We start from the raw sequence: 27,999 nt of genomic DNA on the forward strand, positions 1-27,999 counted from the left end.
GATAAACCAGCGCACTAGGCAACCGTTGCTCGGCAACCGTAAACATCCGTATGAGTAGGAGGAGAAGCAGTTGCGTGCTTATCGTCCCACGTGCTTTAACGTTACCTCTAGTGCGCGTGTCTGGTCCATCGTCTGTATTGTATCAACCTTTTGAATCTTGTGTAACGTTATTGGGTTGCTAGTGTGTGTTAAACTCAAAAAGCATTTAAGACAGAACTGGGAGGTTTATTGTCTGTACTTTACCGCACTAAGTACATTCAAGTAGTGCACCACTTTTAAATTACAGAGATAATTACAAGCAACTCTAAATACAGTTTTTATAATACTTTACTATACTTGATGTGTTGTTATAACACTTTATCAATGTAGTAGTGATCAAAATACAATACGGCATGATAATGTAACACTGACAAGGCCATTCTGCTGTGAACTAGTTTCCCTTTAATTAACACAATAGGAAAAATATTTGACTCTGGAGTGTACAAAGTATGTGAGATTTGCCTCTCAGAATACAACATTTGGAAATAAAAACAAACAAAAGGATTTTCATCAACTTTTGCTTTTATTTTGCTCTATAAATAAGGCAGTTACACATCGGCTAATCACTGAATTTGGCCTTATGATTTCATAATCTTAAAAAGTCATTAATAATTCACAGATACAAATCCTGACATTATCTTCATAAATCCTCAAAAATCTTATTTCATTTTCTTTATTCCAAAGATGTAAACAAAAAAAATATCCATAACCCACATTGTGTAGTCATTCAAAAACAAATACTTAACAAAAAGTAGACAAAGCATAGAGGGAAAGACAATCATACAGAAACAAATCCATCTCGTGTTACAGTGCTTTAGTATCCTTAGAGAGCAAAAGACGACAACAAGGTAAAAATTTCTGTAAACAATGTTAATGCAGGTATTGGAGCGCATTTGTAAATATGACCTCACAATGCTATATCAATACAGGATGTGTACCTTTGAGCAGCGAGAAATCTGGCACTTTAGGCCTAATCAAAGGACTTTGGTTTAATTAGAAATATGACACTATAGAAAGATGTTTTCAGAAAGGGAACCTGCAGATAAGGCTACATTCTTGGCAATAGATGCTCTACTATACAGTACGTACCTTAACTTCATCAAATTGTTGTACATACAGTATAGCTGGTAGAGGTTTTTTAAAGCACTGTTACATATCACAGTTGGTCATGTTAATGAACTTCCAACAATATCATCATAGTCATTAACATTAACACAATTAAGTAGAAATGATGTATAAATAAATACACTGCTTGGTACTTTTATACGATTGAATGACACATCTGGAAAAAGATATGCAAGATGATATAGCGTTTATCAAAAGAAAACAAAAAGATTGTGCAATAATTTGCATACCACAGTCAAAATGTGACTGGGTAAAAATTATCGTCATACAATAACAATAGGAACCAAAACTATCCACTCATACATTCAATAGACATGTTAGAGGTCTCGAACTTCTCGTTAGACAAGCTTTTATAGAATATTTACAGTGTACAAGATCCTACAATAGTGATTTCATCCTTGTACTTATTGTGTATGTGTATTGTGTATTGGTAATTAGGATGGAATTTACACAGTGCATGACACTTTTCCTAGATAATGTATGTTTGTTGCTCTTGAGCATTATTTCCATGAAGACATGGATAAGGGCAACATTGGCATAAAAATTGTGTCTCGGCAAATGAAGGGAGGTGTTCAGGGTGTGGTCACAGCACAAATTAATACTGTTAACTGTTAACACCTGATGAAAAACTGCTGACATAAAGCCACTTAAAGGTGTAATGTTTATATGTTAAATTAATCAAACATCAAGCATTTGAGCTTCTCTAATGTACTTTTCTTAACCTGCTTACACTTCATGTTCACCAATGGAAATGACAACTCCATCACACACTAATCATTCAAAATGAAACCCCTCTAAATTCAACATGCTATCATATTGTGAAAATCCAGTTACTGTATTTCTATAATAAAAGGGTCTACCAAGCTCTATCTCACTCCCTATAGCAGACATGTGTCACCAGCCAGCTGTGAGTTGTCTGGTAAAGCTTCCACATCATCATGTTCAGAGGACATTATGTAATTATGTATCCCTATGTAATCACTCCCCTTATTAACTTTTACCAACCCAAATTCTGAGCCAAACGTGACTCTCTTCACATATCGGGCCCTATTCAATAGAGTTCCTTACAGTTCTATAAATCCTTCAAAGTCAAATCACCTTTTTCTTCTGGCAGCACGCAACAGTTTGTCTTTAGTGTTTCCTTGGTCGACTCTACCTTGTTCTTCGTAAATTCATACGGTTTCCTCTACGGGAATGGCTTTGCAATAGCATCTGATGCTATCTTTTTGACTGTGGCTCCAGTCACAGACAAGCTCTCGGAAATACTGTAAACAATCTTCATGTTTGGCTGGTGCTGTCGTTCTCTGGAGGGGCAGGCTCTGGGTCCACTGTGAGGCCAACGGAGGGTCCGCCGGCTGTGCGCGGGTCCATGGCAGAATGCATGACGGTCAACCATAAATCGTCCATATTTGGCATTACAAAGATTTTCTAGAAGTGGAGAGTAAAAGATGGAAGGACAGTGGGTGGTCTTTCAATAGTAAGCACATAATAAATAGGTTATATGCAGTTGTTTATTTAAAATGTTTTAAAGAGATTTGGCAGCATCTAGTGGTGATGTTGCAGATTGCAACCAACTGAATACCTCGCTGCTCACTCCTCTCGTTCCAAAACTGCGGTAGCATGAGCCGCCGGTGCAAAACTGTGGTTTGCCATTTGCCTTTCTCATGCCGTGTTCACACCGGACGCGACGCGAATTTGCGGCGCGACCAGTTTACATGTAAAGTCAATCCACAGACGCGCTGCGGCGCGAATTTGCGAATGTGCGGCGAGATAGACGCGTTGGAGGCGGCGCGAACAGAACGTTTGACCTGGGGCGAACAAAGCGAAGGACGCGGCGCGAATTCGTGTGAGTTGAATTATCCCAACTCTGGCGGAGAAATCGCGTGACGCAAAGTTGCGGCAGCCAATCAGCGTTGAGAATCAGCGTTGAGAAGCTCCGCCCGTCACCACCGCCGTCTCCCCGTTTCTGAATGAAACTGCTGCTGCTCCGCCTGAACCAGCGCTGAGAGCGGCTTCATTGAGACGCTGTTGTGGGACTACGGATAATATTATGAACCCAGACACCATGGAGTTTGATGTTCCGACATATGTGGAGTTTACACAAAAAGTATAAAGCAGAACTGGTGGTTATTTCCATGGTGGATGGCATAATCGGTATCGTTTTACGGAGATACGCGAGACGCAGTTCCTGGAGGAGTCGGTGAAATTCACCGACCTGTGTGCGGCTACGGATGATGTTATGAACCCAAATACGAGGGCGTTTCATGTTCCGACATGTTTGGGACTTCCACAACAAATATAAAGCAGAACTAATGGTTATTTATTCCATGGTCGATAGCGGAAATGAAAGCTTCGTCGCTTGTCTCTCACAGAGGCAAGCAACAGAGCTAAGCCACGCCCCTTTGGTCGCGCCGCAAATTCGCGTTTGGTGTGAACACCCTCTTTCTACTCGCGCGAGTAAACTTCTGCGGTGGACGCGGCGCCGCAAATTCGCGTCGCGTCCGGTGTGAACACGGCATCACAGGTTATCCTTACCATAATGACACTACTTTAGGAGCAACAGGGAGTAAGATGGCAGCTGGCAGTACCACCGTTTTGCACTCTGACTCATGTTGACGTAGTTTCACAAGTGTGTCAGAGAACTACAGTGGCCTACATGTAATTAAGAGCCATTGTTTGGATTGTCTGTTCTGCGCTACTGTAGAAATAAGCCGGTGAACTCTGTGAAGAGGACCTGCTTCCTATGTTGATATAAAGGGCTCATTCTTACCTTACAACAATTCTTAGTTTCGGGAGATTATACACTAAACAGAGTTATGACTATTACATCCCATTTCTGCTAATAGATCACCCCAATTACTACACACTGGCTGTTAATGTTTCACCCTAACCCTGTCGTCTGTGTTCAAGTGTCGAAAAGGGGCCTACAAAAAAAAAAAAAGAGTCACATTTATCAATACCTGGAATTCCTGGTCCAATTTTTTCTCTATCCAGTCTGTCACATGAGCGAGAGTCACTACTCTTTCCCCCAGTTTAGGTCGAGCCTTCAGTTCCAGGTGAGGCGGCTTCCTGAAGCCATACCTACAACAGAAAGTCAAAACAATTAAGGATTACCTTATAAGAGTTGGCAAATGAACAAATTACATTTTTTCACAGCACACATTTTGGCTTGTCCTCGCAGGAAAATCACAAGCGTGATTTATAACATTTAAAACCACTGTATTCCATCAGGTGAGCCAGTTGCAGGTGCCCTGGTCAAGGGGCAACCTCCAGGTCTGTAAAGTGAAGCTAATGCGGAAGTGCCTTAAACCTGCATTCTTTCTAATGACCAGCAGGGGGAGACTCCAATTGTATAGAAGTCTATGAGAAACTGAGCTTACTTCTAACTTGAATTATAAACCATAAGGTTTATGGTCTCAATCGCTAGTTCCTGTTGATGTCTTCTATACAGTCTATGGTCCTGGTAATGTGCATGCTGGCTCATTGTCATTGCTTACTCTGATACTGGATGGAAATGGGTCATTGTTAATTACATTTGTTTCATCTTTGCTTTTCCTGTTAGGACAAGTCAAAATGTCTCCTTTGAAAAAGTCTATTAGCAGAGGGCATTGATATTTTAAATTAGTGCTACATTTCAATCAAACATGCAGGTGTGGGGTAGAAAGAATTCTCAGAATCTGAGAGCAGATATCCTTAGGGAGTATGTTTGACATGAATCGGAAATATGTAAATGTTGACACGAGGGAGGAAATTGGCTCAGCTGTGTTTTCCTTCTTTGGGAAAGTGAGGAAGATTATTTGTCAGTCTGAAAGACATGGAAATGCACAGCATTCCACACGTTACTTTGTAAAAAAACATAATTTCCTTCACGTACCATATTCTGTCAGTAGGTGGAGGCGGTATGTTGACAGCCAGTGTTCCTCTGAGTTCCTGCACCTCCACTGTCAGCAGGAGGGGTGTGTTAGACACTTCCTCCATCTTCTTTTTGATGAACTCTGTTTCTGTGGCCTTCAGGAAGTATTTGGACTTGGTGATCTTGTCCACAAAGCGCATGATCTTGCTGGGTTTGTGGCCTCCAACCAAACTGTATTCAATAAAAGGTTAAGTTACATTCACATATTACATTTAGTAAGGCTGGGCATCTATGAAATCTAATACAAAAAAATGACTATTAGATACATGTAACATAAACTTGTGATTATAAAAACTGGATTAAGTGAGCACAGAGAATGTATATAAACTCATTCTCACCCCTCTGCTCCAGTTGAGTCATTTGAGAGATCTGAGGAATCTTCCTCATCGGATGAGCCAGCGCTGGACGACTCTTCATCACTATCAGCCAGGCAGTAAGTCCGTGGCCTGTATCTGGAAACACAAACAAAAGGATTAGGGGGGTGGGAGGGGCACACAAGCACACACATCTGCATGCATGCAGTAAAACATGCACATGCAGCTACTAGGTCTTTTTTGTTTTGTTGTGCAGTACCAACAAAACAATGAACTGTTTTGAGAAATAATTCAGTAAGTTGGCCTAAAAAAAATACAATTAAATAATAATTTTAAAAAAAAAAGCTCAGTATGTCTTCTGCAGTGTTTCCACCGCTTTCAGGTGTCATTTGATGTGAAACTGAAACTTGACTTGTTTCCTGGACACCGGTAAAAATAAACTCAGTTCTCATTTACTGGCAATCAATCTAGTCCTGAGAGGTACATACTTTACATGCATGCACACTGTATTTTATGAATGCGCCAATCCAATACACTAGATAGGTATTGCTAGCAGGAGGGGAAAAGTTGGATTGGTGCATCTTGTAAATTTAGCCTAACATATTCAACTTTTCCGTTTGTTGCTGAGAATCGATTTGGGTGTTGTACATCGTCAGAAACACAGATGAAGGCAATAAAAGCACTAAGAAAAGTAATACCTAATTAGGGTGGTAACATGAAATGAGACGACCGCAAAACTAGAGACATACAAAACGAGAGAATGAGAGTTAAACAGAAGAGATCATTGTTGAAAGTCAAGCCGCACTCACCAAGAGCAGAAACACATCCGATTAACAGGTGGGATCCAGAAGGTAGAGAGAGAATAGCAAAGAAAAGAAAGGAGAAGACATAAAAGACAGAAAATATATAGATTACTGAGTGAGAGCCAGACAGAATGTGGCAGACACCTGACGGAGACACATATACCTTTTTAGTGTCAAGTGTCTTGAAGCTTCTCAAATCTGTGTGTTTAACTGTCTCACCCGTCTTTGCCAAATTCCCCAAAGCGGACACTTTCTTCTTCCTTGCCCAGGCGAATGAGGTTCATCTTGGTTTCCAGGGTCATAAGAAATGAGCCACTGTAGGACATCTCCAGGTCAAACCACAGACCTAAAAAGGGACAGAGGTTATTAGAAATGTTGATCTGAGAGTAATTTGAAGAAGTGAAACTGTAAAGTAGAAGATTGGGTGATATATATGCAGTAAAATAGATGACTCTACTGACATGTTACTATAGATACATGCAAGCATTGTCACGATACGTTCGTAAAAAAAGTCTCTCTCTCTCTCTCTCTCTCTCTCCTATTAACTCTAAGACTTTTCTCTGGCACCTCTCTGAGACACTGAAAGTCTCTCTCTGTAACACATGATCACATGTTCCTGTGTATAAAGAGCCACATCTAAATCATGAACTTGGGTGTGGTTTCTCTTTGTACCAGTGGGAGGCAGCAAAGTATGAACATTGACACAGGAAGCTGAATGAGGTGAGTGAGTCAGAGGATGCCAGCCAGTCTAAACCCAAACATTGCACTTTGCTGCAACTAAAACACGTCTCCATATATGCAATGTAAAGTGGATTACATACAAATGGTGTGACATTTAATGCACAGCAACCCTTTTAAAATCAGATTTAAATAGCTTTCCTGATAAACATGTTCATTGCCCAGAAGTCATTAGATAGGAACAAGAAATGTAATACTGGACGGCAAAAAGAAGAAAAACAGCAGAGACTAGGTGCCCTCTCCTTACTCCTGGAGTGACGCCCAAACACCAGCTGGTTGTGCCAAATAATGTGATAATGCAATGAGTCAGAAATAAACACATTCAGAGTGAGTCAAACAAAAACAAACTGAAGAAAAAAGGCAGTATAAAAAATTTAAAAAAAAGCAGGGAAGAAAGTCAGAGGAGGTTTGAGGAAGCACTCAAAGAAAAATAGTCAGGCAGTCAGACACGGGGAACAGGCTTGGTCTGCTGAAACCCAGTGCGCCTTACCCGCCTTTCCTGGGGGGTGTGGTGGATAATAAGACCACATCTGGCTGGTTCTGGCTTCATGCAGGAGACATGCGTGTTAGTTTGGTGAGAGGAGAGCCTCAGTGCAAGCTGCTTGTCACAGGGAAGTGCTTCATAAAGCTGTACAGCGAAGAGTTCGGAGTGCGTGTTACACATAATGCCAATAATTGCTATCAAAGCAGAGTAAGTGCAAACACAAATAAGCATTGAACAAAACTGCACAGGCATGCAGAGACACTTTTGTGTGAAGATATGTGCACATACACAGCTGGAAAGGTTCATTGATCCATTGCACTCAGCAAGGAAAGAGCTGGGTCAGACAAGGTGAAGCCAGAACTTGAGACAAAAGAGGATAAAGCCACGGCAACACCCGTGGACATCTCAAAAGGGAAACTAAACTGACTGGTTCCACTCAAAGTTGTCAAACTACCACCTCAAGGTAAAAGGCTACTGATCATGGAAACGGATCAGAAATTTGGAATGAAACATTGATTTTCTCTGCAGAGGTATAGCTGTAGAAACATGCACATGGCTCATCAAAATACCTTCATTTATCATTTGTTTGGAGCATGTGCTTCTTTCCTGCTTTTTTTCAGTTCCAAAAAAATGGTATAACACTTAAGCTCTTGTATGTTTAAGATTGACTTGGTAATATATTGCAGTTTTTGAATGAAAGTGCAATTAAAGCTGACGACCGATCCACAACATCAACTAAATGATGGCCTATAAACACAGATTGTGTTTGGAGTGGCTGTTGAGGTGGGTTTTGCCTAAAAGGTTTCTATACCATTGCCTTCTCAGTTGGAGATGCAATCAATTGTTGCTCTCATTATCGGATTATTATGGGAACGCTGCAGTGATATAAATGAGGCAGTGATTCATGATAGGAGGGCAGAAGAGAACTGAAATGAATGTGCGAGTAGGGACACAAAGAGGAGTGAAAGGGTACGCAAGAGGATGAGAAGTATTTGGAGACCGTACATGTGAAATAGCTGAAGAGACAGATTTGTCACTGAATGGAAAGGAGATGAGAGAGGCAATGTGGGACAAAGTGAAACTAAAAAAAAATCTCCTTCTGATCAAAACAAGGCTACTTGAGTCAACATAGTTGTGCAATTGCAGCAGGCAAAAAATGTATAGTCCCTCACAAAGCTAAGACCTCATATAACTAAGGCTCCATTTATCCAATCCACGGATGCCCGGACCAGAAGACCTGCAATAGTGCTTAGGAATTGTACTCAGCTAAGACGTCATTAACCCATCAAATTCTATTATGTAAGCCTTTAATTATCAAGTGTTTCCCAGGATATATGGTACATAACACCAGATTTCTTCATACCTCCTTGGTCACACTTGCAACTTTCCAGTAAACAATACCCAATTGAACTGCGAGCAGTGTTGCTGCTGGTCAGACTGTCTGGCAGCAGCTATAGAGTAGAGGAAAGGTTTGTACTTTACCTCCCGCTTTGGAGCAAGTATAAACTACTTTTATTGGAAAAGAGCAACACTGCACAGGACACAACTCATTTTGTTTACCACAGGTCCTTCGGCTGTCCTACCGTCCACCATTTCCGCATCCAGATGATAATAACTGCAAAGAGCTTACATTGATCGATAGATAGATCTTCTGGTGATATTCCGAATCCATGGGGCCCATAGAGCAAGCGTACTAGCGTTTCCTTTATAATATGTACTTTTTCCTTGACTAAGGTAGGACTTAAATGCCCAGACTTTTAGTCAACTAAAACATGACTAAAGAAACAGGATGAGGTTGAATAAAACTAACGAGGACATTTGACACAGGACTAAGACGAAGCCTATATAGTGAACAAAATGAACACTCGTCTTCACAGTGATGGAAGTCCTCCCAGAATACAGCGCATAGAGCTAAGAGTACCACACAGTTAGCGTTACTGGCCAGTATCTCTTTACAGAAACCACTGAATGTGAGTGTTTGTGTGTGTTTGTCATAGATTTCTCTCTTGCCTCTGTAGTCAATGGAGGGTTTGGATGCCCCAAGGATTCTGGGAGTGGCCGAGCCCATGTCCAGTTCTGTCAGGGTTAGCTCATTCATGAAGTAAGGCAACTGAAAAAGACAAAAAGCATGCAACTGAGCCGAGCACATTGTACATGAATAACTCATTTGAAGATTATGCTTTAATCAAATTAGAAAGAAAAAGAAAAAAAACATAATTTCATAACCATATATCTTATGTAGAGTATACAGTATGTCAGCTTGAAAAAAATATGCACATATACAAATTTAGGCTGCATTCACACCAAATCAGGTGGTTGGGCAAAATCCAAGTCCTTGCATTCATTTGACTGTAGTGTGTTTGAACTGTGGTTGTGGGGAAATAAAGTTGAAAGATAATACATTTTTGGAGAAACTGAACTCGTGAACCAGAGCTTTATAACCAAGCACACAGTGAATAAAAGACAGTATCAGCCAAGCAGGAACACGGTGCTAATAGGCCATTAAGTGACACTCCCACACTGCTGCAACGCCTGATTTGGTGTAAATGCAGCCTTATGCATGGGTGACACACACTGCCCTCCGCCACACCTTAGAATTAACTTTCTCTACGTGTCAGTCCCTTGTGGGCTGAACTGTGCTCAGTCTCTTTTCGCCATTGTATCGAAACTACACTATTACCTGCAGCTATTGCCAGAGTACATTGTGGATAGTCATGCAGACCAATACACATTTACAAGATAGCAAAGTAGGCTTTTCTTGGGGGGGAAGGATCAGAAGTTAAGGATGAGGTGTTTATGTCTGTGTTGAGTTGCTAGGGGATTTAAAGAGCTGCACAGAGATACAAAATTACATTTGGAGAACCTATCTTATATATTTATGCTCTGTAGGCTTGATGTTGTTTTGCATCATTGCTACTCTTTACTTTAACTCTTTCTGTTGTCCGTCTGTTTACATTTCAAAGTTTGAGGTTGTTAGGGCAGGCCTTGCTCTACTCACCCGTATCTTGCTGAGCTTCATCTGAATCTTCTTGGAGACCAGTTCAGCCCAGTAGGGCTCACCCAAGAAGTCCCATAGGACCCGGCCAAGAGCCGCATTAACCCAGGCAACAGTATCCTCTTCCTCCTCCTCCTTCTCCTCATCCTTGGGTTGTACCTGAGCTGAAGTTGCGCTCTGAAGCTTAAGACACAGAAGGCAAGTAAACAAGGAGGAGAAAAGAAAATGTATCTCCTCTCTGTATAGGACTTTAAAACATTTAACCCCCTAATATACCACATATTCTACTCCTGTGAGAATACGCTAAAATATTAGATACTTGTTGTTGTTGTTTGTAATTACACATCATGTAAAACTGTAAGGTTACATTGGAATTAGAAAGCAAAAGGTGTTAATAGTATATGGAAGATAAATGTGTGTGCTACCTTCTTATCAGCCCCTGGGCTGCTCTGAGGACTCTGAAGAGTAGGGCTGGCCGCTGCAGGGCTGACTACCGCCTGCTTTGGCAGTAAGGAGGCCATATATACATTGTAGTCTAACCGAGGTTTGGTTTTGGCACTGCCTGCTGACACTGAGGTGTCCTTTGACCTGGGCTGAGATGCCAGTGCCTCGTCCAGACTGCCACGGCTGCTGCTGCGACTGTGAGAGCTGAGAGCTGTGGGCCACAGCAAATATAAGAAAAGGGTGAGGCATTAGATGAAAACGTTTTGTTGTTTCTAAACAAGAACATTACAATTAAATAAAAGGACAAATAAAGAAAAGGTTGCAGAAGGAGACACATTTCTTGAGGTAAATGAATATCAGTTTTGCTCACCACTCTTAGTCCCAGCAAAACTTGAAGCTTTCTTCAAGTCCACCTTTAGCTCGGAAGCTGATAGAAACCGCTGGAACCATTCTTCCTTCTCCCTTCCAGTCCTTCCAAACAGATAGAGGGTCAGCTCTCTACTGGACGAAGACGACGCCCCTCGCTCCTCTCCTCTGTCCCTCGTGTTAACGCTCTCACTGGCCTCCACCCTTTCCCCCTCGGCCTTTGACATGAAGTCATCCTGTTTGCCAAGTTCAATGCATATGGGGTATTTTTTATTCCATACACGTTTCCTGGCCAGGCTCTGAGGCGCTATATATACCTGTGGGAGGGTTACGGAAGACAGAACTCAAGAGTCAAACAAGAGCCAAACAAGGTTAGGTTTCAAAACATCAAGCAGATTTCCATAGCTCTTAAAAGATACTGGACTCTATTTCTCCTTATCTATCTAGAATGAAACATTGTTTTGTGAACAGCATTCTAATGAGCTAGTTTGGGACTAAACTAGACTTACATATTTGTAAATTGACGTGGATTATCCTTTACAAGATCTACAGAAGTAGTTAAACAGTTAACTACGATTGATATATATATATATATATTAGTCATTATGCTAACGACATACTTTGCTGTTGGTAAGGTCATAGATCTTCTGACTGATGAAGGTGACTTCGGGTTTTGGTTCATTGTGTGTGGCTCGTCGAGCAACATTATGGTTAGGTTTACTCAAACGAATGATGGAGCCCTCCAACCGGACATACACAGAGTGTGTCAAAGTGGCATGGTATGTCTCTGGGTCATAGTTCGATATCTCATTCATCCAGCCCTGGAGGGAAGACAATATACATGTTGATTACTTTTTAAGAATTTAGTTCCAAAACAGTTTTTTAAACAACTGCAAACATAGAAGATAAATGACAATCGAAAACTGGGCCTGGGAAATGAGGACACTGTAAATATCTGCACTCATGTATCCATGTCTCTATAAACTTCACACGGATAGAGAGTCTCTTGTAACCGCTGTCTATTGACATTCAGAAACTGTTTGTTGTCATCTGCTTTCTGTGGTAGACTTTGAAGTTCATCTGGCTAAATTCAGATCAGGATCTACATTTACTTTATTACTTACTTGGCATTTCAATGCAAAAACAGACATTTGCATTTTTAAATTGCATGTTTGCCATTAATCACAAGACCCCTTAGATATACAAAGAAGACAAATTCTCTTTTATTCTAAAAGTTGTATGAGATGCATTTTTATGGACAAAGTTGAACTGATTTTTGTGGTCAAAGGCCAGTGTGACCTCACAAAACACGCTTTGGGTCATAACTCTAGAATGCATCATTGTCTAACAATGCATATGCTATTCAAGACATGTACGTAAACTGCAACATGACGGAGGCACACAACTAGAAAGCAGGATTTTTTTAGTTTTTTTTCCTGTTTTCCACATTTTTGTGATATGTGGCTTACATTTGGGGTGGTAGATTAGTGCAGAATGGAGGACGCAACATGCCTACATAAGTACAAAAAAAGGATACGTTTGATAGCATCAACACATATGTCAAAGGATGATTTAGCCTCAAGGGGGCAACTGGCAATATGTCTGGTGCTAATGTGTAGCCAAGAAGCCAGTTTACTCGGGTAACAATTTTTTTGACAAAAAAAAGGATAAATCAATGTCAGATGACAGCAAATGTGTTCCAAGGCCTTTGCAGCATTACAAAACGAATTCAAGGAAATTTGAAATGTTCACTGACCTTCTGGATTTCTGGTTCCTTTATGTCTAACCTGGTCAGATTCCACCGCTTCCCATGCTGTCTGGACTGTCTAAAAGTGCTGCCAGAGGGTTTTGGTCCCGTCAGCCACACAACACCAATGGCCAAAAGAAATCCCAGTCCAATCCCAAGCAGCATTCCTCCTACGTAACTTGGTAGAGGTAATACAAAATACCCATAGACCAGAACAGTAAGGATGATGAGAGTATAGTGTGGAACACTAGGTGCTGGCTCTTCACTTTCAGATTCATCTTCACTGAATGGTTCAGTACTACCACTTAGTGGCACTTTAGTTTGACTCCCAGTTCCAGTATCATCAGTTATATTGCCACCATCAGCGTCTGTGTCAGTACAAGTCTCAAAGTCCTCACTGTACAGGATGCAAAAGTCGTCATACTCTTGTTTCGCAAGAGCGGACATAGAGCATGTATCTAATGACATGGAAAGTAAAGATTTGTTGGGGTTCTTAGTGTCAACAGATGGGACAACAGGCGATTCAGTTGTACCAGAAGCCCTGCTGTTGGGTCTCTCAGCCTCTAGGTCACCTCCTTCCTCCTTGATGCAGTAATTGTTGTTGCTCTCCGAGTGACCATTGATAGAAGTAATGTTGGAGGGTTCTGAGGCACTTGTAGAGAGGGCTTTGGGCCGGTAAATACTGCTGCTTACTAAGCTGCTACTCTTTTCATCCATCATCTTACTCAGCAGTTGGAGGGGCTCGGAGATGGCCTCAGAGAAACGCCGCTTAGTGTCTTCAATCCTTGCCTCAACTTCTGAGACGTTAAAGAAGCTGCGGTTATCTTGTGAAGTTAATGGAGAGGAAGGGGCAGTTTTAGAATCACCAGTGGACGACGTGGTAGCAGATGGCATCCTGGACTGTGTGAATTGCTTGAAGAGTTGCAGGTTGAGGCGGGATTCTGGAAGACGGTAGGATGTGGAGGAAGAGGACGAGTCCTGGGATGTATCTGAAGATAGAGATTTCACAAGGCTCTTCATCAGGTGCCTATGCCTTACTGTTGGAGCAACAACAGGAGGGATCCCATCACGAGACTCATTGTCAGAGGAAAAAGACTTCAGCAAGCTGAGGAAGGGTTTTTCACTGGAGGGAAAGCTCAAAGATTTTGTGGGAGAGGAGTTAGAGGTTGAGCTTTTTTGCTCAGCATTTTGCGATGGCAAAGTTTGGGTGGGAGAACAGTTAGTGTGACAATTAGAACCTGGAGAAAGTCTGGATGATTCAGGCATGACTCCAGCCTTGGCTGCAGATGTCAATGACATGTCTTCAAACATCTCCTCACTTGCTTCTAAGGCTGTCACAATGTTTAAGTCATCCTGATCAGCTGAGGTAGGGGGGACACTTGTCCTGTACAGATTTTCTTCCTCCTCCTCCTCCTCCTCCTCCTCCTTCCCAAGAGCTGAGAAGTGGATGGTGATAGTCTCCGTTGATGGAGATCGCTGGACATGGAGCTTGGGGGACAAGACAGATGGCTGTTTTTCTGTGGAGTGAGCGCTCTCTGCATGGCTAGGATGCTTGCTAGTCATTGCAGTACCCCCGAGTCAGTCTGCAAAGAAGGAAAAGGGATGACACGACATTAGTTCATTGACTATAGTAGATCTTAAAGAATAATTAGCTATGAACAATTTTGATATTTAAAAAAAGTTTCAGTTGATTTTCAAACAAAAATGCTAAAAGATTCATTGATTCCAGCAACTCCAATATGTGGATGTACAGCTATTACCTCGTTTAATGGTAAACTGAATATTTTGTGGTTTTGAACCTTAGTTTTACTATTTGACATTTTCAAATACCCTGGACATGCACTGTTTGCTCCCCTTCCATCTGGAAGGAGATACAGGACAATTAAAACACGCACAAACAGACTACAAATCAGCTTATACCCACAGGCTGTCAAATGTATAGACCCCCCCCCCCCCCCCAAAAAAAAAAACTGAGCACACCAGCACTAGCACTAACTGCTGAACAATATTCAATGGCACATGCACTTTATGATGATCCACTTATTTAGCTGTCTACTTGTGATGTGAATGTTTCTATGGTTGTTTTCAATGTTTGTCTTTACTGTAAGAGCTGCTAAACTGTTTTTTGTTGTTTTCGTGACAATGACAATAAAGTATTCTATTCTATTCAAGACAAAGCAATTTATCGATTACTGGAGACAATATTTGGCAGATAATTGCAGCCCAATGCTACATTCAGTTTACCATTGACTGTAGTCTCCTACAATTCAAAGCTTTCTGATCATATTACTATTCATGAAAGACATGGTTTGTTGAAATTTTCAAAATGTAAGGAAGAATCTCAATACTTAAATACAAATTAAATATAACACTTTAAACATTTAAAATATGGAGTTCAAATGTTTGGAGGCGATACATTATTAGCAAGTAATGGAAGCAAATTCAGCCTTTTGTTTTATGCGTTACAGGCCTAGTACAAGGCAACTAGCCAGTATGCAACAGTTGCCGATACAGTTTTAACCACTGAGATGCTTTTGAAAGTAGACATTTGAACCAACAAATTCACGACAAAGTCAATCCACGACTAAAAACTCGTGGATTGTTCAAAGGATTGTTCGTAGATTGCAGGCTACGAACATAAACATATTTTGAGTATTAGTTAAGGAAGTCATCCCTTCACATTATTTGAATTGTTTTTCATATTCAAATATATGCTATGTGAAAACTGTTGCTTAATTTTCACACCACATTAAACATTTGTGTATTTTGTAACCCACTCAAAATGTGGGCGACAGGGCGACCTGATAGCTGAGGGATTTGGGCGCATTCCAGATGGGCTCAAATTCCCTGAATAGTGAGTCCCAGGTTAGATTTCAGCCTTCAATTTCCCCAGCCCATAAATAATGAGGGGAGACACTGCTGGTCAAAGTATTTGTGCTAACTATAAACAACATTTACCAATCTCTACATCTTGAAAAACAGGAAATGTCTGTCTGTCTGTCTGCACCCTCCCCAGGCAGTGACAAAAGGACTGAGAGCACAATTAATGAAAATAAAAAAGGAGATAATGCATCATATACTTGGATAACAATGCATTACTGAGTCACTAACCATCTATCTGGAAAGGCCAACAACTGTAAAGTATGTTAGTGATGTTCATTTACACACACACACACACACACACACACACATACACATACACAAAAAGGGACAAAGAAAAGGATTCAACTTAATAAAAGATACATTATTAAAAAAGGAGCAAGGTGAATAGGCTGATGGACAGATATTTATCAACATAGAGCATTCACAGAACCAATTCAGAAATGTTTTAGAAGAAGATAGCCAACCCTATATTTAAGAAAAAACTAACCAGTATAATCAAAAAGGGAGACCTGTACAATTTTAGACACCATTCTGTTTACAGGTCTTGGGGAGTACTACTGCCTATGAGAAAAGTTGTAAAAAGCCATTTGTGGCATTGGTTGTGTCTGAAGACTAGAATAGGGATGTGGAGTTAGAAAAAGAAAGCAAACCAGACCTCAGTTTGAGGCTAGTAGCTCGAGGATACATTAGACGCTATTAGCACAGCACCAGAATCTCTGACCACTTTTGGTTTAGTTGCACTGTGGGTAATGTAGACATAAGGTTTTGACAAGGAACAACAAAGTGTGGAATACAAAAGACGAGACTGTGTTGATCGCATTGATTTTGACAACAATGTTATGGGAGTCAATGTTAACTTGCATTGTACTCCTTAGAATGATTACACTTCCAGTGTATTCTACAAGCTTAGGGCTGTCTCTAGTGTAACAGCTTTATTATGCCGAGCAAGTTTACAACCAAACCATTGGAAACATCATTACACAGCAAGTAAAGTACCAAAGTTGAGACTGTAATTAAAAAGAAAAGCCATGGGTCAAAGAAAGAAGGAAGTGCACTATTTATCTGGAATTGTTGTGCAAAAGTAAGCTATCGTCTGCTTCTAAGCTGTCCAGTGTAATGCAGAGCAATGACCATAATGGAAAGGAATTCATTCTTAAGCCGTTCTTTTCCTAAACTAAAATACCTCCCACTCAAAACTTGGTATCAGACATTTTGTAATGTCATCCTTTGGTAGTCAAAACAGAATTATGGTTGTATTAACATTGGTAATAGCTTTCTCGTGTCTTGTCCGGACAACAGAGGTGGCATGAGCGCATGCTGGCTCACCCATAAACAGACTCAATTTAGTCACTCATTGTCACATTGGTCACGAGTGAGCTTGTTACCCAGCCGGGCAGTCTGCCAGCCACCTCTGTCCCTCGCTAGCTAGCCAGCCTTCAGTCAGCAGCAAAACAATGAAGTCATTCTAATGGATCCTCAGTTGGACATGGACTTAATTTCAACATGTAGGACTCAAAGGACCTAGCAGTATTTGCGAACAGCATATTAGGATTAGTGATTAAGTGGGGAAGTATGCATGTGCGTGTGGTCTGTAAGCCGATTCCATCTTCCAATTTAACACTATGGAAACGGAACACACAATCATTGCAACATACTGGGCATGTACATTATGTCTCCATGTATTTGGCTGTCCATCAACACACCGACAATTAAGTCTTAATTTGTCTTGTGTTCCCGATGTCTTTCCCTGAGCCAATGAACAGCCGACAATGAAGAACAAAATCTTGTCATTGATGGTGATGAAGGCAATTACAGAAGAAGACCAGCCTCACCCTAATGTTTTTGCACTCATTAGAGAGACATGTTCACACACACACACACACACACACACACACACACACACACACACACACACACACACACACACACACACACACACACACACACACACACACACACACACACACACACACACACACACACACACACACACACACACACAGGTCACTTTTTCTGGAGCAAGCAGCACACACTAGTAATGAGAAAAGGCTCACCGAGCTATTAAACATACTGAATGTATCCATGCAAATTAAGTCAGTAGTTATACATGGCTTTGTGTGTTTAGCTCCTGGACGTATTGTTCAAAAGGGACCTGAGAAACATGTTGTGAAGTGAGAATAAAGCAGTTGCAATAAAAAAAAACTGCCATCTGCTATTTTTACACAGGGATGTCTAATAATGTGGATTAGCCTAAACAAGATTCATCCAATGTCTGAAGGGGTAAATTCAATCTCTAAATGTAATCTTACAAGTGATTATGAATCAAATATGTGGTAATTTATAGCAGTGTCACAGCAGAAAAAAAGAGATGAAGGGATTTTCTATAAAATACATATGCATAAAAAAGGCCCTCCCAGTATAATCTCTCTACATAACACCTGTATGAAGGCTTTAGAGTGTTCTTCTAAAACAAACTAATGTTATTTAGTGTTCCCCAAAACACATTGTGTATCCTTGAGGTCTAACTAACCTGTTGAATACATTTTCTTTCAAAATTGAACATTTGCAGAAGTTGTTTAAATCTAGTATTTAAAATTAAGCCTGGTTTATGTCCATGTATACTTGCTAGCAGTCTTTAAAATTCACATAAGCAATAAAGAGCAGAAAATTAAAATAAGATGGATGTTGCAACTTTATTAGTGAATATGCTTACACAACAATGGCAATAGAAAATGACAAGAAGTGAAAAGTACAGATCATGGGTTAGAACCTTTATAAATCAAGGCCGGGATCTGAACCAATACTCCTGATGTGCTTCTTAACTGTCATGCTGCAAATAATGAGTTTCTGTGAGGGAACAGCAGACTGGCTTAATCTGTTCTCTCAGTATCGTTTCCCGAGAACATGACCTCTGACCCCCAGAATGTACGCAGAAGTCTTCTACTAGTTAGTCTTGGACGCAGTGTCAACGGTCTTGTTTTTTTACAATGACCAAAAAAGTTACTAAAGTACAGGTTTTTTTTAACTAAAGTTAAGAGATTACAAGAATACTCAGCAGAGTATTAGGAAAATTGGATATGTTGGAATTTACATTCTGTGTTCTGTAGTTAGATAAAATTCCATGCTAAAAGGTCTTTTACAAATTGGCAAGTATTTATGCTCCTGCAATTGTGTTATCGAGGTGTAATTTAGCTATTCCTCCCAATATCTGGCCCAAAATGAATAGTTCAAGCAGAGATAAATTTTTAATCAACATCCTCAATAATGATGTTGTTAGAAAAACTTAGTCCTGGTCTCATATTTTGTCTAATCCATTGCCAAAAAAAAAAGGTTCAGACATCATTTGTTGTGGTGTAGTGCAACGCAACTTAAAGTCTGGATAAATTACCTCACATGAATATCTTGAGGAAAATGTTAGTGTTCTGCCATTTGTGATCTAATAATACTGATTAATCCTTGACAGTAAATGCATCATACTTCAACAATAATGGGATACATTATTTGTGGAGGACATCTTTTGACAGAGCCATATTTGAAAATGAAAATCAATGTAGCCACGAGACATGTTGTCTTATGAGTGAGCAGTGCCACTGTCATTTTCACAATTTAATAATAGGATATGGAGGAAGTCCCTAACTGAAGCAAAAACAGCTAAATAGTAGTCAGATGAGGAAAAGTAGGTTCTCCAAAAGAAGAACCAGGAATTTACAAACTAAATGGAATATTTGTACCATCATTGACTGATGACCTATTTTCTTTGAGGGAGGCTTCATGTTTGAGAAGCTTTGGGTTCCCTAAATAACCACAGCTTTATGGGTTGCATGAATCAGTGTTTAACAATGGGACCAACTCCTGCATAACCTCTTTAGAGGCTTCAAATCACACTAAGGATATGACCGTTTGGAAGGAAAGAACCTCCCTCTTGAGTGCCCTTCCAGTGTAGAAAACATGAAGCGCTTTCATTGAAGGCCCCACAGTGAGATAAAACATGATAGTGCCCGAGGGTACCCTTCCAGTGCAGAAAATGAGATCCAGTGCACCAATGGGGGCCCTTAAATGTCGATAATGTGATGTAGTGCTGTATAGGCTGCCCTACATGCTAGAAAACCTTCTCTGCCCTTTTTAAAAATTGTTTTTCACCCCTGCCCCTCGCCCCACCTGAGTCTGCTTCCTCATTTGAGGTTTTGCCCAAGACACAAACAATTGGTCACTTTTCCTGAACCCCTTAATTCTGCCTAACTATATCCACTGATCAGTAAGGAAGCAAATATCAGTCTCTCTCTTTGAACTCTCTTTGAACTCTTTGAAGCTTACTTAGGAGTGAATCTGAATCATAATATACAGGAATGAAATTGCTATATGCACTCTCCTATTGTTTGTTATCGTTTGTTTATTTACACCTCACACACTTAATATACACATACATACTTGCACTTTTATTGTTTAAGTTTAATTTCTAAATTAATACTCTGTTTTTTTTTTCTTTTCTCTCATCCCAACTATTTTAATTATTATTTTCATTAGTATATGAAATGAAAATTTCATATACAAATTGTAATACAAACATAAACATACATATACACTCTGAGACATCAATCAGTTTGTAGTTTTGTACCCCAATACATCTCCCCATCTCCTAAATGCATGTGGCTCTAAAAAAAAAAAGAATAATAATATATATATTTTTTTAAACGGTAGAATTGTCTGACAGTGTTTCCTGTGTGAAGCTCAGTAACCGCACTGCAAGGGTATTTTTGCAAGTCATTCTGCCTGTTGCTTTCTGCCAATTTAAAACCACATGCCAGCCCCATCGGAGCATCTCAAATGTCATACACCACTGTTTCAGATGACATCAGTGGCATTAAGAGGAGGCTTGCCAAGGGACTGAGATTAAACTACAAGAGAAAAATACCTTGTAAAAGACTTGAAAACATGCTCACACATTCCCCCATGGAAGACTTAATGAAATCCCAGATCACTATGCTTTATCCAGGTTGCCTAGGAGGGGATTAGAAGAAGTCCCACTTCAAATCCTGCTGTTTATTTGCAGTACTAATGGTTTTCCCTGCGCTTACACTGTCAGTTTAGCTAATGACTTGCATCGTGTCTCACAGCCCAGTGCTCGCATTAATGCTACTGCCAACATTTCAGCTACAGTAGCTAACAGTTAACTGCCGGGTTGGCAATGACAATTTACAGATAGCTGATGAAGGATTATATGCCCTATTGTTGTTTATTCAAAAGCAAATGTTGAGGTGGGAGAAAGCTCAACATGATTTAAGACTCATTATGTGAACATGTCAAGGCCCTAATGTGGTTTAACTGGATGATAAATATAAAAGAGAGGGCGATAACCTTCATCAGTTATGTGGATGCAAGTCTTGCATGTAATGTGCCTTTATGTTTCTCATTCATGGATTGTTCTTTGTTTCTGTAAGTGTAAAAATATACTCATTGTGGACAGATAAGTAAGCAGAGCAGTATGATAGCACTCAAAGTGGCTGACTGCATTAGCTGGGACAAAGGTGTGGGTGGGCCTTGGTATGTTTGAGTAACTGAGTGTCTAAGAGGCAGAGGTAAACTGGTTAATGCATTTCACAGTTTCATTTCAGATTCCAGATTCTGGAGACAAATAAACAATAGAACTTAAACTGCTCTTAAGAATGCAGACAAACTGGTGGGACAGGAAGGGATTGAAATGTTAGGCAGTGAGAACACTACGTCTCTAGCCTTCCTCTGGCAACTAAAGCACATTTTTCCATTGAAACCTGATAGACCAACATAGTGTTTTGACAAGATATGATAATAGTATTGCTTTTAGAAAGTCAATGAACCGCTGTTTTCCTGCACAGCCACAGTAAAAACACACATTAGCAGTATTGTGTTTTGGCCAGGCAACACTCACTTAAAAAAAAAAAAAAAAAAACAGTGTTAATTAGTCTCATGATACCCATTAAAACTAATAAATAGATGTGCAGTGAATCGCAAAAATTTTTGTAAGCATGTTTGAGACCTACTAACCTTTAACCCTACCCAGTTTTTCTATAATGTGTGTCAAGGGTGTCGTTAGTCCATAATTGTTAATAAGTTGATCAAGCAAATAAGTTACTTGTTGGATTCAAGTTGTATCCTCTTTTTGCTAATATTCAAACAATCTGAGGACAAAGCCACTATGATAGATTTGTCAGAGCTTAACACTTGCTCTCAAATGGCGATCAGGATAGTTGCATTGCTCAATGGCTCAGCTTTTGTGGATCACAACAATAAGGAACACACTGGCTCGAGGAGAGCATGTGACAGAGCGTCCAGACGCAAGGAAGTAAAAAAAAAGTCCTGTATTAAGAAACAAAGTGGGAGAATAAGAAAGACAGCATGTAACAGTAGGCTTTCATAGAAAAGTGACCCTGTCTTTACACAATCACTCCTCCCCAGACCATAAAGCACTACCTTCTTTTACAGTAAATGCAGTTAATACCCAGATTCAACTTATTTTAAACCATGTCGGCTCACTGACCCAGGTGTTGTTAGTGTTAAATTATTCACTCCTCACTTAACTGCTTAACCTCGTCAACAAGCCCTCATTACTTTTAGATGAACTCCTTGGCTGCAGCGGTGACAAAACTGTGACATGGTTCAAGCACACGAATCTGTCCCTCTGCTCCGGTTACAGATACTGCCTCAGTCAGTCAGGCATTAGCTCCCACAAGAGATGCATCTCTTTTGATTTTAAACTAAAGAATTGTGTTGAATGTTTTAAACAGCACTTTTCAAAGCAGACATTTTAGCTTTTGTGGTTTGCTTTACACTCTTTTAATTAGAAAGTTCTTGCATTGGTACTTTAACTACCAGCCTCTCACTTTAATTACTATTCCATAACAGCCAGCTAGTCACGTGTATCATTTTAAAAATAAGCCACTCACTAAAAAACAAGACACTGGTTTAAAGGAAAAAAAAAGAAGAGTTAAGATCACTGTTTTAATTGAGTGCAACCATGTAATCGTGTTTTGCAGATAGGCCATCAAGACAAGCCAGTGCTCTTTTCTTAAGGCAAGAGCCAACTGCTTGACTTTAGTCATGGTTTCTATTTCTGAGAAAACTGATAGAGTAATTATGGGATAAAATAGTTTGTTACGCACAGCTACAGCGTAAATTGAAATTGTTAAAAAAAAAAAAAAACATTTCTGTCAGCCTAAGAGGTTTATCATTACCAACCAATATTTATCCAAAGTTTTCACCAAAAGTCACAGTGAAACCAAGACTTCCAGCAAACACAAGCACATGGGAATGGTGCAGTAAGCCAAGCCACAGTCTGCATCTAGGGCTCTGAGGCAGCCTTCTACCCAGATGGCCACTACTGGTTGAAATCCGGAGAGGACTGGAGCAACTTCCTTCTTTGTCTCCACAAAGATTCTTCTGTTGCCCTAAACAGTTCCCAGTACATGCTGAATGTCAACATACTAGAGTCCTTCATTTCCAAAAATACAGACAATGACAGGTTCCCCTGACTGTCTCAATGAAAATGTTTACATTTTCTCTGTTTACTTTAGGTTGTGTCTGTTTATGTCTCTGATGGCACACCTGAGACTGGCTGCTTGCATCCGTCTAATAGGCGGACCGTGATCCGGGCCCGGACGTTGTTCTAGTCAGACATGAACAGCCTATATTTTAACTGGCGCAGCTTTCCTAGCCTTTTACGGCACTAGTTCAGCGGCACAGGAAACACACCGACCAATTACATGCGTTGTAAATCATCTTACGCGATGCTACTCAGCCAATGAAAAATGTGAATCGCGGCATGGAAAAGTCATATTTAAAAAATGAAGTACTTTATTTAAGATAAACATTTTTCAGAAGAGTTCCGTTATGTAGCTTATTTTATTTTTTAATGCATCCCTTATTTGACATGAAATGAGAATATTTATTTAATATTAGAATATATATTAGTCATACAGTTCAATTTGAAAACTGACATTGAGATATTATTCAATTGAACTTTCTTTATTTTATTTGACAGTCAGTAGTTGACTACATACAGATCATAGCACCAGTTACACATTATCTTGATGTACCAGACCTTTGCATAAGCAAATTCTCTCTAACTTTGAATTTTAATTGAATACCCCTGCTCAAGAGTAATTTAATTTTCCTGCAACCCAATACTGTTTCACAACAGCAGGCTTTGAGGCACACTGATAAGAATAACAGATTGTGTGCTGCACACTTAATTATTAGAATAAATCAAATGATTTCACATACTTAAGTACTACATTCAATTTAAATGATCTGATGTAATACAAATAAAAATGTTGCTTAAAAATTATTCTTCATATCAGATTTTCTCATATAGATCTCTATATGAAACAATCAGGATTATCCTTTAGTAATAATTGTACCCTCCTGGCCAACAAACAAACGAGAAACTCAACTAAGAGAGTAGAATGCAGTAGTCATACATTTATTGTTGTCACAGTTGGACAAAGTGAAAGCATTTGCCAGCCAAACTGTAATGACAATAGATTACATTGTCAATGAGTATGAGAGCAGCTCATGGGAGACTGAAATGATCTGTGTTATGTGAATTTATTCCAGACTAATTTGTAGATCATGGTGAATGACTGCTTGGAATTCAAAAAAGGAGTGGCTAAATCGTATTTAAAAAAAATAGATGTACTATTCCTCAGGGCTCAAAGTAAAAAAGCAAATGAATTCACTGATGTGCAGACATCTCAATTTCTTTCCTAGCCGTTTGCTCACACAAAATACTTCCTGTGAAAGTACTGCAGCTTTGTGAATAATGTCTCAGTTTCTAGTGAGAAACTAAAGCAGTATTTATAGACGGCTATATTTGTACATCTTCCCACCTCGCCTCTGTCTCTTTCCTCTGGTAATAAGTGATTATAATGACGATGGCGAGATGAATGGTACTGTCAGCGTACAATAGAAGCAGCACCTGAAACCACCCTGTAAACGTTGCTAGCTGGCAGGTTGACACATTCCCCTGATGCAGAAGTAATGGTCATTATTTCCCTGGTTGGTTAGGCAAGGGAGAAGAATGAGGAGGAAACTCAGCAGAAGCAGCTCTAGCTACATAACCAACGGCTTTCAAGCATCTTCAACTTGAATGACAGATTGTATTTTCTCTTATCATAGACAAGGGAAACTAATAATGTCACATTTGTATTACGAGTATATTACCGATAGGCTTCACAGTTTTTGATAGAGCTCTGTGAAGGGTTCTACAGAAATCAACAAAGACACAGGTTTATGTGGTATTCTGGAAATATCACATGTCCAAGAAAGCCCTGGACATTGCACCAAAAAGACTAAAGGTGGTGCCTAAACAAGAACATTTTAGTTTTACAAAAATAGGCCAGACCTATTGATAACTTGGAAGGCCACAACGTGAGTCAAAGCTGAGCAGGTGCACAGTCAACAGGGGTGTAGCCCAGTTTCTACACAGGGTATGATAAGCAGCACATGTTCCTTGTCTCAGTGTGAAAGATGAATATGGCACACTCCAGTTGAGGAAAATAAGACTGGTGAAAGGCACCTGCTGCTCAAACCCTAAACCTCCTCCTGTTTCTCACAGGTGTGAGAATCCTGTTGTTGTTTTCCCTTTCTCTGATAAACTGACACCTTGCTCTCTAACTCACACTTTCTAACATGACAGTGAAGCACACACAGCATACTGGTGTCGTGTCCCATCTGTGACAGATGTCAGGAAATGGATAACTTTGGCATAATTTTATATTTTTATTATCAACACATATCCCTCTCAACTCATTGCCGTTGTATATCTTCCATCTCAAATGACACTGTGCATGTGGGTTCACCATATCCAACCCTTCTTTGATGAAAGTATTACTATATTTTCAGCAAAAACGTATCTAAAGTTGTTTCTCCTTGATATTTCACAGCATCTCCACCCTAAAAAACCTGTATTAAAAAAGGCATTTAAAATAGTTACTCAGACAAAAGTATGAAGGTGTTGTGTTGAAGAAAGTTCTCAGTATGGACAATAGTGTGTTCACACTATACAAGATCTAATAACTTCATGCAGATCTGAAAGTCCAACCACCATTTACTGTGAATTATTGACTCAACAAAACAACTGATCTGAAATCAGCAAGACTTTACAATCTGCTATAAGGCTAAACAAAGAAATTAAGGGAATATTGCAAGATGATTGTAAGAGAACACTAAAGGAGTGCAAGGGTCAGTATCATACAAGTGTATCAATATACTGGAGACATGAAAATGAACGTGTGACAAATTACAACAACGAAAAGGGGAGAATTAAAAAGGTAATTCTAGAAATCAAATGGCAGCAGCATGAAAAAAGCATGGTCTGGTGTGTAAGGCTAGGTCATGGCCTGGAGGTATGTTCGTACAGATCCCTTTAGCAGATTTTGTGATGAATAAATCATCATTACATGTTGACTTTGCCCGCAAGGTATCAAGGCCTGTGTATAGGTCCAAAACAATTGGCCCAATATAAGCATTATGGGGCAGCAGTCTTGTCACCTGTAACACTAATGTTGACATGTTGAAATTCCCTCATGGGACACTGGACTCCAACCAGCATGCAACGTTGATGTTTTTTTCTATAGAAGTGCAGCAGCTACATGCCAAATCTAAGATAACAAGAACTTGAGAGACCACTGTCAGTTAGTGAACTGGTTAAATAGGAGGAGGATAGTATGCATAGAAACCTTGCAGAGCAAGTTACTTAACATTTCAAGTATACCTTGAGGTCACTGTGTGCAAAAAAACCTGTAAAACACCTTGTTGCTATTGACTTTCACATCCATATTTCAGGGCCTTTAGTTGCAGGCCCTGAATGTCTGTCTGTGGTGTTTCTAAAAGTTGTTGGATAGTCATTCATCTACGCCAGGTTTGTTGAGATATATCTATACAGCTACATCAAAGATGGCAAACCTGCTCTTTGCCGTTATTATTCCCACAACGAACACAATATTTTGTAATCTCCACATCTCTGTGTTCCTTTAGGTTAGGAATATAACTAGATATGGACTTTGCATTTCCTCAAAGTTTCCTTTGATCTAGGCACTGATGCATCAGTCCTGATAACGATACCTTTGGGTATCAACTGATACCCAGTACTGATCCGATACCAGTGTTTAATTAAAAAACTGCATCTCTCAGTGACTGGGATCAAGCTTGAATTTTCTAACAAAATGTAAAAAAAGAATACATACATATACAACAAATGTACTACTCTTCTTTCTCCGAAGCTACGTTTGTTTTTCCTCTCTTCCTTCTCTCCCGGTCTATCTGGACTTTACCCTCACCGAGGTCGTTTGTAGCTCAAGATCTCGATCAATAAAGAGTTCAAATTTACTGGCAAAGTGCTCACCTTGTATCCTCAGTGCCATTCAATCCAACCTGGGACTTGCATCTGCCTACTGCAGAGTCAAGTTTCACGTGTCCATGATGCTCAGGGGGCTTCTGAGAAATACATTATCAGCCAGAGAAACGCTAAATCATTACAGAAGTAGGTTAGAAACACAAACACATAAAGACTGGCAATATACAGTGGGTGTGTATGCTTCATGGTGAGTAGGTAGTAACATTGGTAGCCTTTGCGTACAATGTTTGTATACTGCGACATAATCATAGGGCCAACAATAACGATCATTCCTAGTGGCATTTGACATATGGGTGTTGCTGGAAGGAGTTAATTCGGCTAATACACTTGCTAAAGTGGTCTAAATCGAGACTGGTTGAGCTTTAATAGCAAACCTAACGACGACTAGAGAAAGCAGCCTGTCTTGTGATGTCAAATAACAGGCGAACGACAGACTTGTTCTGCCATTATTAGCTTAAATATGACTACATGTTTAACTATGTAGACGCACTGAAAACCTAGCTTGCTACAAACTGAATCAATAAATAGTTTTAAAGTCCATGTTGCTCGAGGTCACGTCACCAAACTCTCGCAGAATGTCGCAAAATATAAAAAGGGAGAAGTCAAAGATAGCCTACCGCGTCGAGGGGACTTCATTTTTATCTGGATACCGCGAACAAAATGAACTTCCCAAATGAGGGTTTCCTCCACACGGTAACGGGGCAGCAGCGTCTCAGATCCACGTACCAAGTTGTGTCAACGGCTCGTTTCTCGCTCAGC

At 40.0% G+C, this 27,999-nt stretch overlaps 1 protein-coding gene across 2 annotated transcripts; it reads right to left on the reverse strand.

Annotated features, from left to right (window-relative positions):
* Positions 1–549: 549 nt before the first annotated feature.
* Positions 550–27,999, reverse strand: LOC306738388 (testis-expressed protein 2-like). Of its 2 annotated transcripts, none has more exons than XM_079220234.1 (13): positions 27,858–27,999; positions 27,229–27,320; positions 12,978–14,551; positions 11,842–12,042; positions 11,226–11,538; positions 10,837–11,066; positions 10,415–10,594; positions 9,427–9,526; positions 6,414–6,540; positions 5,416–5,523; positions 5,039–5,248; positions 4,125–4,245; positions 550–2,592 (listed from the first exon to the last, which is right to left on the reverse strand). In XM_079220234.1, the coding sequence occupies exons 3-13, from the start codon at positions 14,529–14,531 to the stop codon at positions 2,443–2,445; spliced, it is 3,294 nt and encodes a 1,097-aa protein (XP_079076360.1). In that variant the 5' UTR covers positions 14,532–14,551; positions 27,229–27,320; positions 27,858–27,999; the 3' UTR covers positions 550–2,442. The 2 variants fall into 2 exon arrangements, with proteins under 2 accessions (XP_079076360.1, XP_079076359.1); XM_079220233.1 differs by having other exon boundaries at positions 5,416–5,529.

This window comes from Taurulus bubalis (assembly GCF_910589615.1).
Source record: "Taurulus bubalis genome assembly, chromosome: 6".
Classification (NCBI taxonomy): Eukaryota; Metazoa; Chordata; class Actinopteri; order Perciformes; family Cottidae; genus Taurulus; species Taurulus bubalis.